The sequence below is a fragment of the Dunckerocampus dactyliophorus genome, chromosome 17 (genome assembly GCF_027744805.1).
Source record: "Dunckerocampus dactyliophorus isolate RoL2022-P2 chromosome 17, RoL_Ddac_1.1, whole genome shotgun sequence".
Taxonomy (NCBI): Eukaryota; Metazoa; Chordata; class Actinopteri; order Syngnathiformes; family Syngnathidae; genus Dunckerocampus; species Dunckerocampus dactyliophorus.
The window spans coordinates 19,016,484-19,031,131 of record NC_072835.1 but is presented as its reverse complement, the minus strand read 5'-3'; the positions used below and the strand labels follow the sequence as shown (position 1 = coordinate 19,031,131).

Sequence of the window (14,648 nt, the reverse complement as noted above, 5' to 3'; positions counted from 1 at the left end):
AAAAGAGCCAGAGCTTTTCTCAGTGTGTCATTCACGCCTAGATAATGTGTTGTAGTATGTAGTATGTTTTTTTTTTTTTTTTTTTTAACGGTCCTTTTTTACAACATCAATTTTTTTTTTACAACAGTCACATTTCATTTTTATTACAGATTTTCAAAATAAATTAACATACATTAGGATACAATGAAATGGGACTGTAACAGAATAAACTCATAGTAGTGCCTGTTTTGTTATTTTAGTAAACATAATTGGTACAAAATATCCTACTCAAAAATGTACAAAATGCAGCAAAAAATATCAAGTATTTTGCAGAGGGGTTTTTTGCCGTCATGTTCCACCAACGGCTGTTGACAGTCGTAAAGGGAAACGACCAGGCAGCTTGTTGAGCGTTAAACGCTACATTTAAAACATTGGTTTGTTGTCCAGTGAATCCAGTGAGAGGTCACAAAAATGGTTGCGAGCCGGTCGAGGATTACAATTTTCCCAACAATAAGAACATTTTTCTTCCACGGGAACAACGAACAGGTTTGTGTTGCCTTTGTTTTTCTACTGCAGGATAGACTTTTCGTTTAAAATAAAAAGAAAGTTTAAACATTCTAAGGTGGATGTAGATAGCGTTCCTTGCTTCCGCGAAAAGGCTAAATAGCAAACAAGACATATCACACACTATCATAGCAAACATCCCAGCACTTAAAAGTATGAATGTTTCTCCTCATAAAAGTAGTAGTAATCAGTAGTACTGAGGAACAATCCAGGAGCCTTGATCCTCATAATAGAAACAACTAACCTTTTTTTTTTTGGTCAAAAGTCAGAATCACCACTGCTCAATTCAAGTTGCACTTCTGTATCGACAGGGCCAAAGTCTAGCAGCATTCCTCTTGAAGGTCCAAATTCTGTGCAACGCGACAATCAGTCCATCAGCGAGAGTGGCAAAACAATGCAGGACGTACCTACGGGCTAAAACAAGTGTGGCATGCAGAATAATAACAAAACAATAAAATAGTGCATTTACTGTAGCTGTGTTTTGTATTCTCAGACATTGCCGCTCTCAGACCGTCATGATCGCATCTGTGATGTGTTCAGAACAGGCATTTTTCACATTGAAAGTTGACAAATTTCGTAACACAAAAATAATAACTTGGGAGCGGGATATTTTCATTTTACTTCACTGTAATCTGACTTCTCGTTAACACTTAGTCTTAAAGTTAAAAGAAAAAAAAAAATCATTGCTTGGTCTGAACACGTCATAGTTATTGGGTCCGGCCCAACAGTTGTAAAAAGAACAAAAGTGCCAAGTGTCCACTTCCTTTTCTCACTTCTTCCTCGCGCTGCCTGGCCTCTTGACCTGCCACAGGTGGTTGTGGATGGTCAGGGCGTCCACACTGGCCGACACCGACTTGGCCGGGATGACGGTGAACTGCTTGCGGTCTGAGCTGTATTTGTAGAGCCGGTCGATCATCTTGTGGCTGATGATGCGCGGCCCCATGCCGGTAAATTTGACAATTTCCTCGGTGTCCGGTGTGTATGAATAAACGGCTCGGAACTGGCAGCCGCCGTCTCGGAAGAGGATGATGAGATGATTTGACTCGCACTTTTCCAGCTCCTGTGAAACACGACAGCAAAGAAATATGGAGTCCGGAAACACAATCAAAAAGAGATTCAGAGTTGCCCTCACTGACCTCCAGGATAATGTTCTTCTGGGCCTCGTTCACCTTTCCAGCCAGGCAACAGTGTGCAATGGCATTGATAATGATGGGTTTGTTGGATTTGGAGCTCGGCTCCTTGAAAAGTTTGGGCCCTTTGATGGACACAAAACAACCAAAAGTTATGGCTATAATCTTAGTCATCATCTTGGGTCTTGATGGGTCTGACTAATAGAGAGGAGTATCAGAAGGCCTATATGGTGGAGCTGCTGACTTGTTGATTGTGAATGGGGCCAACAGCTGCAAAGGAATCAGCTCGTACGTGACGCACTACACTACCAATGGCCCGAGCAGACAATGTTTGTAGTTTCCATTAGGCTTGGATTTTATGTAAAAACTATATTTACAGATATTTCACAAGTGTGTCCGCTCACCATTGTACTCAGTGGACGTGATGGAGGAAGCAATGGAGCCGCTCTCCCAGTCCCGCTCCATGTTCCTGCTGGAGGCTCGGCTCAGCACGGGGAATGAATCCGTCGAGCAGACTGACTCCGCCCTGCAAGAGATACTCAGCTCGTGAATCTGGTCACTGCACTAATGGACTGCATGTACAGTAAATGATCCAATTAATGGCTAACTGGGGTGTCAACTTAGTGCCATGTGGCATTAACAGCTGCGGTTTTTATTAACTACACAAGATGGCAGTAACTGCTTTTGAAGTACCATGAGTGGTCTGCATCCTGCAGCTTTATCCACCTCTGTATTTGCTATAAAATGGTTGTTACCCAGCTGTTGGTGTGAAAGTCATGTGTTTTACACTTTCCATTCTGTTGTTTATAATTAACTCATCCAATGTATTCATGCTGCCTGAGCAGATTGTTCCTTGCCACTATTAAAACACTGGTTCTGTTGCTGCTGTTTTGTGCAATACGGTACACTTCTCAATAAATTACGATGTGGTCAAAGACAGCTGTGTTTTTTCCAGGTTTTCACACACTCCAAAACCATTATTAAAGCAGAAAAAGATTGTTGTATTGTGTATCATTTTTAAGTTTTCAAATTCTAGCAATAACAGATTATCTCCAATTATCGCCTTAAGTGCCGCCACACACGGGAGGCAACACCGCCTCTACTCCATTAATTTTCAATGGAACCTGCACAATAGGGGGATTATCCCGTGTCACCTTCCAGCCAAGCGAAACGCAAAATTCATGCTTGTGAAAGTCGGGTAAGTTTACATTTATTTTACACTGACATTTATGTAAGTTTATCTTCAATACTAGCAAGATCCGGTACTAGCAAGAGTACTCGATCAACACCGGCCGCTTTTCCTCCTCTGAACTACTTTGATACCCTCAACTTCCCTCCACATCTGACAGCCAATCAAAACCGTGGGAGACTCGTACAATTCGCTCTGCCTGTGAACACGTAGCTCACGGGTGTCGCTAGTCATAGACGCTCGTCGCCTCCCGTGTGCATGGTTTGCTACGCGTTGGCGATGAGTTTCGCCAATCGCAGTCGTTTGTCGCCTCCCGTGTGTGGCGCCCATAACTCCAATTAACGCCCCATGCTCTTTGCGATTTCGGTGAATACACGCCCTGGCTAGATTGACAGCATTTATGCTCTGTAGCTCTGTGAACGTGAAGGAGGTTTCACCTCTGTGATTCCGCCTCTCCAGAGATGACACTGTCCGCCTCTGTGGCCAAAGACAACGTGGACCCTCGATGACTGCAGCTTAGATCAGCTAAAAGTACCACATAGTACCAGTTACTTTTTGTTCATCAATATTCGTCTTTAATATCGTAGGCTACTGTTATGCTACCCTACGCCAAGGTGCATGCTGTTCTTACGTGTTGTGGATCCTTTACAGGGGCTATTAAAGTCACCACGGTGCAGCGATTTAGGTCTGCTCTTGCGGGATTTAAGCCTGGGCCTTGGCTTAACCTGACCCTGCTCTTCCATCAGCGCCTGCTGTTTCCTACGCAGGTATTCCTGCTTGATTAGCTCTCGTCTGGCCTTCTCCTCCTCTTTACGAACTCTATCTTCTTCTGCCTTACGCCTGCAAGAAAAGTAAATCAACACCTCCTGCAGATGCACACTCAACTTGTAATTATTATGTACAAGTGTACCTGGCTTCATCACGCTTAAGTTCGCTTTCTACTCCCTGCTGCTGTTTGCGTAATCTCGCCTCCTCTGCTTTGCGCTGCTGTTTGAGGAGGAAGGCAGCGCGGCGTTTGGCCATCTCATCCTCGGCCTTCTCTTCATCCTGGGAAAAAGGCGAACCAGTCGGTGAGAGGTTAGACTCTTGATGCGCCACGTCGCATGTCACTCGTGTTCAAGTTCACCTTAAAGAAAAAGCCAAGCACGTTTTTCTGCTCGCCTTCTGTTTTGCCATCTGTCATGTCAGCGCTCGCATCCTCCGCAGGCTCCTTCAGCTCGGATAGGTCAACCTCAATCAGCTGACCTTTGATCCTGGTGCTCTCTTCTCCACCCACAGATTCTGTCCCTGAGCTGTCAACCTTGTTCTCGTCATGTTCTGTATTTGAGTGTGATGGAGTCATGTTGGAGACTGTTGTGTCCTGTGACTGAGATTTGACAGCTTTAACAGGAGATAGACAGCGTTCCTCTTTGGTGCTGCCTTGGTCATTATGGATTCTGAAGGTTGTGCGTCTTCGAAAATTTCTCTCTTGCCTGGAGCTCTCAGCGGTAACTCCGGCATCCTGGCCTCCGCCTGTACTCTCTCTTGGGGATGTTGCACCTTCAGTATCGGACATCTTACCATTCTTTTGACCCTGCTTGGGATCTGAGGTTTTGCTTCGCTGGCTGGAGCTCAGCTTGGGAGGACGACGAGTGGGAGTAGAATTGCTGTCACTGAAGTCAACAAAGTGGACTGCGAAAGCTTTGGACTCTAGCGTGGGAGAGTGCATTAAGTTAGGAGTTGCTTTCTGGTCTGGCTCTTTAGGTTCTGGAGGTGAGACCGCAGTCTTCTTCATAAGCAGGTCTTGCTGCAATGAGAGCTGCTGCATCTGCTGCTGGATAGCACTGATTGCCTCATTGAGGAGGTCTATGGAGTGGGAGCAGTCATTCATGTCAGATTCAGAAGCCCTAAACTGAGCTATCGTTTTCAACCTGTTATCAATATTCATCTGTCTTCCTTCTGCCTTTGCCTGAACCTTTAGTACCTCAAGACAGGAGTCATCTTTGCAGGAGTGTGTCTTTACTTTCTCAGCACCTGATAGTTCTGCAGAAGGTGAGTGTTTCAGAGGCAGGGGAAGTGTATCACTCTTCCCTTCACCCTTCTTTACAATATTCAAGAATGCAGCTTTACCTAATTTCAGCCTTTGTCGTGCTGACAAGGTCTCCATTCTCTTCTTCTGGTACTCAATTGCACGCCTTTGCTCTTCGAGTTGCATGTGAAGCTGCAGCAGTTCTGAAGGCACAACGGGAGGACTTTCCATTATAGTCTTCTTCACCACAGAACCAGGGTCTTTACCTTGCCATCCGGGGCTACCCTCACTTTTCAACTGCCAAGGAGTAATCTCGGAATGATCGGGCGTGGTCTTCTGGGAGCTGCTGGTGCTGGAGAAACCCTCACGGAGGCTGAGCTTGAGCAGCTTTCTTTCTGCAAAGCTGGTCATTCTGACACTTGCGCTGCCTGAAGCGCTGCAGCTGCTTGCACAGGATACAGTACTGAGGCACGGGCTGGAGCGTCCACTTCCGTCATCCTTATCGTCTCGCTCACTCAATTTCAGGTCCTCTCTCAGCTTGGCTGACTCAACCTCTGAGAATTCACACATCTGTCCTCGCACTAAAGCAGTTCCCTTTCCTCTCTGGTCGATCAGTTCGCCATCCTCGTCATCTTCCTCAAAATCTGCTATATCCGAGTCAGAGTCCAGCCCTACCTCTGGATCAGAAAAAAGATGACTGTGGCAGTCTGGCTCCCCAGACAAGTGAAGGAAGAAGCCTTGGGGCTGTTTCTTCACTGACATAGAAGTATGTGTCGACCCTTTTCTGGGTGGCGGGAGAGAAATGTTGGGGACAGAGTCTACCACAGCTGTGGGTTTAAAGGTAAATTTACTACATTCAGACACTGGAGATTTCCGTTGTGATTTATGCGGGACATCCGTGGTTGTTTTCATGACAGGTTGCGCTGATCTGAAGCGACTCTCCCCACTCTCCTCCTCCTTGTTCAGGATGACACTCTTCTCTTTGGCTGGCTTTGGGATGGCAGGCAACAGGGGCTCCAGGTAGTAGCTGTCCGCTTGCAAGTCGGGGGTTAAGACGTCCATGGCGAGACAAGGAGAGCAATTGGTGTTCGAGATCCTCCTTGGTGAGGTTGTATTGGGGATTTCTAATTCATCCTGCTCCATGTCGCTCCTGTGTGGACGTATGGGAAAAGCCGAAGGATGTATCACAGCAACCAGCTCCTCCTCCTCTAATATTTCCTCCTCGTCCTCAATGCGAATGTGACTGAGGAGGCTTTGCCCACTGAGTCGGTGCTGATGCAGCTGACGACCTGAACCTAGCATGTGCTTTGGTGTCATGATGTTGGAAGCCAAGCTGTCTTTGCTGATGGAGCGAGCAAGGCTAATACTGTCTGCATTATCCTCTGGAGATGGGAAATGCAAGGCATAAGGTGCTGGCTGGGACAAAGGCCTGGGCAGAAACATAGCATCAGTATTAAAGAAACATATGCATTTTTGTAAGCGCTGATTTTTTAAATCACAGACTGTGCAGATGTACTTCAAAATGTGTCCTCTTAAAGAGTAAAACGTGAATGCTCACCTCTGCCTCCTCTCTGGCCGGGCTTGTGGTGAACACTGAAACTTCTCATCTGTACGTGTCAGAGAGTTGCACAGATTCCTCACTGCAGCATAAAGAAAATATTAATCTTCTTGCCAGCCCATCATTATGGTTATGTAAAGTCTGAATACGAGTCTGCACAGATATATCATATTATATTACCTGTGCCATCATCCTCAACTCCCCATGGATGTCTCTGTCTTAGAGGCACTAAAGAGTGATGAGCGCTTGTAGTGCTTTTTACAGTGCTATAAGAGAATGTACATTTCTTATATACATAAAAGGAGTTAACAAAAGTTAAATTATTTTTCTACGATTGATTTTCTGATAACCTCCAACAACAATAATTTCACAACAATGTGTTAATAACACATCCTTCTGTGATAACAGCAGATTCTAATTAACTGCACCTGGGGTCTGGGATTGGAGGTGAGGTCAAGATGTCAGCAGCATTTACTGTCGCCGAGAAACTGCGTTTTGTGACACTGGAGATGGATGCGTGGGGTCGAGAGCTCTTAGGCTGCAGCAGTAATCTCGCTGTAAAGATGTCATAAGTGGACCATTGCAAGAACACACTGCAGCTTGGTTTGTATCTTGTTTAAAAAGAAACACTAACATAGCAGAACTAAACGAGCATTAGAATCCAAGTAAAGTCTTTGTGTTTACCATCTCTGGTTTCCTTAAGGTCCCTGGGTTGTACAAAGTCTGGCTTCACAATTTCAAACCACCAGAAGAGCTCTGCGATGAACACCATCATGTTATTCTGCAAGAGGAGGGAAGACAAGTACTGTATTGTCAAAAAAAGAAGTCTGTTTGCCTGTGTCCTTCATACAGTATACTGTGATGAAACCACTTTATGGCTGGATTGTACTGTTATGTACGTATTCTACTGCCCTCCAGAGGCCAACACAGCAGTTAGGGATGGTTCAATCCAGGTTCCCACTTTTCCCCCAGTATTTTTCCAGGACATTTCAGTGATAATTTCACACACAAACCTGAGTGGTTTAAGGTGTGTAGCAGTGTGTGGAAATAATTTTCTTCATTATGGAAATATTTTATAGGATTTTAAAATCATTTTCACTGTATTTCTATAATTTCTTTAATCATGTCACTGGCTCACCCTCAGCACCAGAGGACAATACAGCATGTCCTCTGGCTTCAGATAGAAGCACTTGTTCAAGTATTTATTGGAAAACTCCTTCAGCAGCTGGATGTTGTACATGCTGTCTGCTATTGAAAGGACATCCTTCAAGCAGATATCTGCAAACAGAATGCAAGAACGGCAAAAGTTGTCATTATTAGAAGAAGGTCATAAATCATAATATAGGCTTGTGACAACTAAGTAGTGGAATAAGGGCTGCAACCATACCTTCAAGTCTAATGACTTCGGGGCAATAGAAGTGGATCAAGGCCAGAAGAGCTGCACCATCACACACATCTTTGCATAGGTCATCAACCAGCGGGAAGTGCTGAAGTGTTCGTCCTGACAGGTGATCCCTGCGATAGCGCACCTGAAAAAGGTGTAAAGTTCATCAACATGTCTCATCAGCGGCCAAATATTTCTTACCATTACATTGTCTACCTGCCTACCTACCTATGTGTCATTATCATTAACGGGGGAGTCAGGATGGGATGAAAAAAAGAGCTGGGTACATTACCACACGGGAGAACTCCACAGGTTCCAACAGACAATGGGCCAGAGCATGCAATATATCAGGCTGGTGGGGAAAGAGGAAAAAAAATGACTGGGATGATGTCCATGCACACAAAGGCGGCAAACCGTAAATGGCAGAGTAACTCCCGGCAGGTTCCTGTGCTTCAGGACTAAAATGAGTTAAGTTTGCATGCAGAGAACAAACAGGGTGGCAGGTGTGCGGAAATATTAGGCAGTGAAAAATAAAAGGGTAATGTCATCTTTGCTGCATTTTCTGTAGGCATCTTCGAAGACTCTTCTAGAGAACTGCTCGTTTGTTGCGTTATTCATACTTACTGGAGGTTTAGACACAGACACACATACACGCCACAAAGACATACACACATACATATCCATATATATATACACAGCAGGGAGCTGCTTCATTCATCAAACTTACAGGTACCAGCTTCCAGTACCATTTAGAGGGAGACTAGCATCCAAGTGGCACAACGGGAGGATATTTGGTGGGGGAGACAAACAGGAAGAGCAGCAGACAAGGTTCAGATAGTAATGGACTCATAGGCTCCTTGGTTATCACGGCGTCACAAAAGAAACAAATGGGCATCAAAGGGATGGACTGGAGGCATTTAGAAGATGTGACAGTGAAAGTGAGTCCAATCCATACCATACCAATTTTTGGCTTCCCTTTGAGGTTCCAATGTCATTTGTATGGCACTATATGGTGCAGATGTAATGTAACATAGAGCAAGGATTCAAAGCGGTCTGTGTTTGTTGTTTACAGTATGGTAAGAACATTACAATGTACCACGTTGTTTTCCTCTACTTTGCTTTAACTGGCCTGTAAGACTGTGTGCCATTGCTATGATGTCATGATATTTATACTGTTAAAGCATCAAAACAGTTACTAAAGTAAAGAAGCAATAACTGCACTGCTTTGTTTACCTTCTCGTGGCTTGGCGAGTCCAGCAGGTGCTGCTTCATCTTCAGCTCCTTTTCTGAAATAGCCCTCATCTTCGTGGTCACCTTCAGCGACAAAGACAAATCACCACGCATGAATGCAAACACTGTGGCTCACTTTCTCACCTTGTTGATCCAAAAGACCATCGCATCTTCCAGATCGAACGGTCGCTCCTTGGAGGCACTGAAGTTGGAGAAACGCTTGACACTGGACACCACCTTCTCTACGCTGATCATCTCCATTGTGTAGGCCATCATGAGGGCATCGATCAGGTGCATGTGGGGGCTCTACAGAAAAGACGACACACAAGAGTATTGTGGATTAAAAAAAAATTGTGCATTCCCAATCCTAGTAACAAAAAACAAAGAGGACGCACTATCTTGACAGGAACGGCACTAAGATCCAGAGTGGAGATGTGTGTGTCCTCAGAGTCCAGCACGTGGATGCCCCTTGAAGAGAGGGCCTGGAGCACATACTTTGGGCTTTGGAGAGAGGCGGCTTGCTCGGCACGCAAGATGAGCCTGCACACCCGGCAGTAGATCTCCCCCGAGAGCAGCAGGTGTATGACAGGGGGCTTGATGTGCTCCTGCTCATACTGGTCAGTATAGAAGGGGTCCCGCAGGTCCTCAGGGATGTGATCTGGGGGAAAGAGACAATGCATGCATCATTAAATGACCATCTTTGCATCCACAATCAAACTAGCAATGGTTCTTTTTACTCCAAGTACCACCTGCGTGTGGTGCATGTGGTGAGTTAAACATTCTTATTTAAAGGAAATTGTATTTTAATTCAATGACTGGTGTATTTGTACTTTTATTTTATAAGTACATTCTTTAAAATAAAATTAAATTAAATAAAAAAATCCCAAGTACCACTAGATGGAGCCCACGTACCACCAGTGGGACTCACATCACAGTTTGAGAAGCCATGCTGTCCAGCAATACGTGTTACATAACAGAGACACTGAGGATGCTGACTATGATGGAATTAGATTGTCTATCGGTGAGCCAAGTAAACCACCACGACAAGGTAGCTACCACTGAGACCGTGCGCCAGAGGCTTAAAACCGATGAGCTAACACGACTTAGCGGTGATTAAAAAGCTGATGTTGTTGTCCCAGCCAGGCCTGGTGTTTCCCTGCTGGGTGACGAAGGCATGGGGTGGCTATTTCGGTACACCTTGGAGACGCTAATCCAGAGCTACTGGGTTGATTAAGAGCAGAGATTGTGAGGAGGACCTTCAGATGTGTGCACACAGTAGTCAGTAGTATCCATCCATCTTCTATGCCGCTTATCCTCACAAGGGTCGCAGGTATGCTGGAGCCTATCCCAGCTGACTTCGGGCGAGAGGCGCGGTACACACTGGACCAGTCGCCAGTCAATCGCTCATATAGACAAACAAACATTCACACTCACATTCATACAATTTAGAGTCTCCAATTAACCTAACATGCATGTTTTTGGACTGTGGGAGGAAACCGGAGCACCTGGAGAAAACCCACGCACGCACGGGGAGAACATGCAAACTCCACACAGGGATGCCCAAGTCTTTGTGAGATCCGAACCCAGATCTTCCCAATCTCCTGACTGTGGCCAACATGCTAACCACTCAGCAACTGTGCGGCCCTAGTCTGTAGTAGTGTGTCCAAAATTCTGCATTTGTAAAGATACTAATAAAACAAAATTGATGATTAATTAAGGCAGGTGGTATATTATAGCAGAGAACAGCTTTCAAAAGACATAATTTCTTTCTTTCATCTCTTGGGCCACTAGCCCATTTCAGAAGCTGTCTCCTCGATGTGCCCTCATCCTGCCTGGTTGCTCTGGAGATGATGATGGGGGATGCCAACCCTGGTAAGGGGGTCCACCTCCCCTGGCAGGATCACTGGATTGTTTTGTGGTGGGTGCAAGGCTGTGGAGAATAGCAGTAAAGAGACGCAAGGACCTGCTTAATCCTAATATATCACAGATATTTAACATCAACATGTGCACGGAGGAGGGGTGCGGAGAAGCCTACTCTATCAGGTCAAGAGATCTTGATGACAGTCAGGGCAGAGCTGTCAGCTTCTCATTTCTGCAGGGGCAAACAAAACTATTCTCACCACAAGACGTATGTTTAGAAACATGGCACGCAAGCTGATGCAACTATCAGCTATACTACTTTACTGTTTTTTTCTTTTTGTTTGGACTCCCATAAAGAGGCAAAACATCAATATAATTGAACTACAGGTATACAGTACATTGTTCAACTACACGCGCAGACTTGCATCTTCAGCTTCAATCCCATTAAACACTTAAACATGTGACTTTCTCTCCAGGACAGATGAACAACACTGTGCACTGCATTTGCTACTTAATCTAATGAGAATGTGTGACTGTGGACTGCATTACCGAAAATGCACACAGTGTGAATTGCACTACACAGACACTATAGCTGGCGAAGACTTAGCAAATATTAAATGGCAACAATTCATATCACGTTAGGTTGGTTGAGTTGGTTTGCATCCTTCGAATCATGCGGAAGTATGTTTCATGCATAGATTTGTCGTTTAAATGAACGTGACATGACTAAAATGATGCCACTAAAACAGCAAATGTGCAATTTGATATTGAGCAATGAGCAATTAAATTCTACACTAAGTTAACACCTCCAGAGAAAAATAAAAGTCAACGCATGCTGCTGCCATCGGCTATTGTATAAACTATTTATATCACACTCAGTCAATTCTGTGATCAAAAAAAGAAAAACAGGAGGTGTCATGAAGCCTCTGTACTGCCGACACAGCTGACGTCAGGAGGAGCCAATCAGATTAGCAGAAGCTCCACTGGGGTTGGTGTTTATTATGGGCATCTGATCTGTACCCTGGCACATAGAAGTCAACCTTGAACCACAAAGTGACCGTTCACAATATATACAACAAAATAAGATGCAGGATGACCAACATGAAATGAAACATCCCAGCACCGTGCAAAGGAGCATTGAAAGTAATTCAGCAATGAGGCTGATGCAGTCAATATGAGTTTTTCATTTCTTAAAAATGCCTAATTTTTATGACTGATGACTGAATGCCTGACCTGGAGCTCACGCTCCCTCCAGAGAGCAGCCAGGGAGTGACACAAAAACCCACTTCGAATGGGTAGTTTCCACACATTAGCTCACAGCCTCTCCATGTAGAGCAGCTTTAGTGAAGCTCGTCAAGAGCTGGCAAGGCTAGTGACCTGTGTATAAAAGCCTTTGGCACATGAGGGGCTAGCATGACTGTCTGCCCACAACATGAAGACTGAATTGTGTTTTTTTTGTTAGTCTTACACTGACATTAACACACGGTTGGACTTTAAAAAGATAGTGTAGTGATGTATGTATGCGCGCTGTATGTACCAATAACTTATTGCCTGAAGCCACCAAAAAATACAACCACAGTAATTACTAGTTTGTACACTGTACTTCCTCAAAGAGCAGCATCTGCTCTAATCGATGCAGGGGCCAAATTACACACTCGGTGCACAAACCACCACTTCATCTCAAATAGACACCAAATAAGTGGTTATAGTTGCTTTTACGATGACTGACGCCTCCCACGTGTTGCAGCTGACGTATTTACCACGACACATGCTGCCTCATGGCACTCATGGCATCTGTAAAGCTGTAGCTTACCATGTATTTTAAAGAGAAAGTGAGAAAAAGTTACAAAAACATTTCAACATTTACCCAAAAAGAACGAGGCCTTAATTACACCTCGTAGATACCTGGTACTTGCGGCAGATGAGTATTTGAACAACTCTGGGGCTGAATGAACAAGTACTGTAATACTGTATTTTTCTTAATTTAAAACAACATGCTACAGAGAAAATAATTGAATTCATCGGACTAGATGGCCAGCCTCTCTCAGCGGTGGAAGACACCGGGCTTGCCGACTGCTCTCTCACTTGGAGCTCTGTTGCGTGCTACTAGAAGTCCTGCTGGAGCTCCATCAGACAATGTAACCTTTCAGATAATAATCCTGTATATTTAATGGTTGGGTGAAATTAAAAAGCTATTTATCTGGTTTAATGACCTGTCTCATTACCAACAAACACCATTGTAGCTGTACTGTGTAAAAAACATGCTGAGTCTGAGTCAGTGAAAGCAGAGAGGACGTCTTACCAATGCCATAAGCTTTGGCCAACAGCCAGCGGAGATTTGCTTCTATTTTGGCTCTTGCAGAGTCGTACAGGTCCAGTGGTACTACCAAAACCTCCATGCCTCCCCCTCCTTCACCACCATCCTCCTCTGCTCTCCTCCTGGTGCTGCCCCCCTGCCCAGCACTCACCTCCACATCCATCCTGTACAAAGACACACAAACAGTACCGTGCATTGGCACCATTGCTTGCAGGTGAGAGTGTGACGTCATCCGTGAAGAACACACAAGCTGTTGTCTGTCACTGGATCACACACAAAAACATTCTTGCATGCGTCGATATTACATAAAATTCCACCTATATATTTGACTGACATGCTTTTTAGGCTGTGTGCAGCTGTTGACAGTTTAATTAATACATAAAAAAAACAAATGAAGCGCAGTTAGCATGTTGATGTCAGTTAGCCGCCTAGAAGCTTGACAGGTTGACCGGTGGATGGAAGCTCTCTTTTGATGTAGCTAGCTAGCTAAACTACGACAAAACATCGGCGTTTATGGTTTTAAAAACATATGCAAAAAAGCTCACCTTTACGAACACATTGGCTCTGTCTCGGCTCTGCTGCGGTCTTGTGTTGTTACGAGAGCATACTCGCTAGCGGCGAGATGACGAGGACTCCTCCCCGCCCCGCGAAACAAATCTCCGGCCTCTCTAGATAAAGCCGCGGCTTGCCAGGGATGGTGGTTAATCCGGTAGTAATAAATGAAACAAAATCTGTTTGGCAACCACAGGGAGGACGATTTTCGAGGAAAACTACGAATGTCCAAACGCCTGGCTAATTGATATTTGCTGGCATCGCTGCTGCTGAGGGTGGGAGATTAGCGGTTGTAGGAGCTTGTCTCTATGGGGACGGGAGTCATGAGCTAGCATGGCTGTAGTACATATTTTTGCCTGCTGGGGGCGATGTAGGCGCGTGTAAACGGATAGATTATAGCACTGAGCGACACCTCGCTCCATTCTCGATGCTCTAATAATAATTCATTATTTTATACTTGGATACTTGTACAACTATTTAATCACTAACTATTGACATTGCCGCATTGGTTCTGCATAAAGTATAGTGCATAAAGTGCTGGACTAATGTGTGTGAACTAATGTAATTTTGATGGGTTTTTTTATTTATCATTTTTAGTATTATGAATAAGAGTATGTATCTGTATAGAGAATATTTCCATAATGAAATTTTTACATTAAATATATATATTTGGATATCTAAAATACCAAATGTCTCTTAACTGAGAAGATAAAGTACGTGAAAAAATCGCAACGCTATCACAATAGTTTTTTGAGAAATGAAACCTCAAAATTTAACCCAAAAGTCAGATTGACTTGAAATTTCTCACACAGCTCAATGCGCTACAAAAAAAAAACACTTCAACTTAACGGTGTTTTGCCAAATCGCCACAAAATGT

The 14,648-nt window shown here is 44.4% G+C and overlaps 1 protein-coding gene across 2 annotated transcripts; it reads right to left on the bottom strand.

The window, feature by feature from the left end:
* Positions 1–59: 59 nt before the first annotated feature.
* Positions 60–14,095, bottom strand: LOC129169853 (calmodulin-regulated spectrin-associated protein 1-B-like). 2 transcript variants are annotated; one of them, XM_054756712.1, is made up of 19 exons: positions 13,765–14,095; positions 13,205–13,383; positions 9,438–9,700; positions 9,187–9,348; positions 9,046–9,126; positions 8,105–8,164; positions 7,816–7,957; positions 7,567–7,706; positions 7,113–7,209; positions 6,857–6,983; positions 6,609–6,694; positions 6,429–6,510; positions 3,989–6,299; positions 3,773–3,909; positions 3,494–3,702; positions 3,300–3,387; positions 2,078–2,199; positions 1,680–1,798; positions 60–1,603 (listed from the first exon to the last, which is right to left on the bottom strand). In XM_054756712.1, exons 2-19 carry the CDS (start codon positions 13,380–13,382, stop codon positions 1,313–1,315), a joined length of 4,695 nt encoding a protein of 1,564 aa, XP_054612687.1. In that variant the 5' UTR covers position 13,383; positions 13,765–14,095; the 3' UTR covers positions 60–1,312. The 2 variants fall into 2 exon arrangements, with proteins under 2 accessions (XP_054612687.1, XP_054612688.1); XM_054756713.1 differs by lacking the exon at positions 8,105–8,164.
* Between the last annotated feature and the right edge of the window lie 553 nt (positions 14,096–14,648).

Coding starts and splice junctions, on each gene's coding strand:
- LOC129169853 (XM_054756712.1), bottom strand. CDS start 13,382: ATGGATGTGGAGGTGAGTGCTGGGCAGGGGGGCAGCACCAGGAGGAGA. Junction 9,349..9,437: donor GTGCCGTTCCTGTCAAGATA/GTGCGTCCTCTT, acceptor TCTTTTCTGTAG/AGCCCCCACATGCACCTGAT. Junction 6,695..6,856: donor CCTCCAATCCCAGACCCCAG/GTGCAGTTAATT, acceptor ATTCTCTTATAG/CACTGTAAAAAGCACTACAA.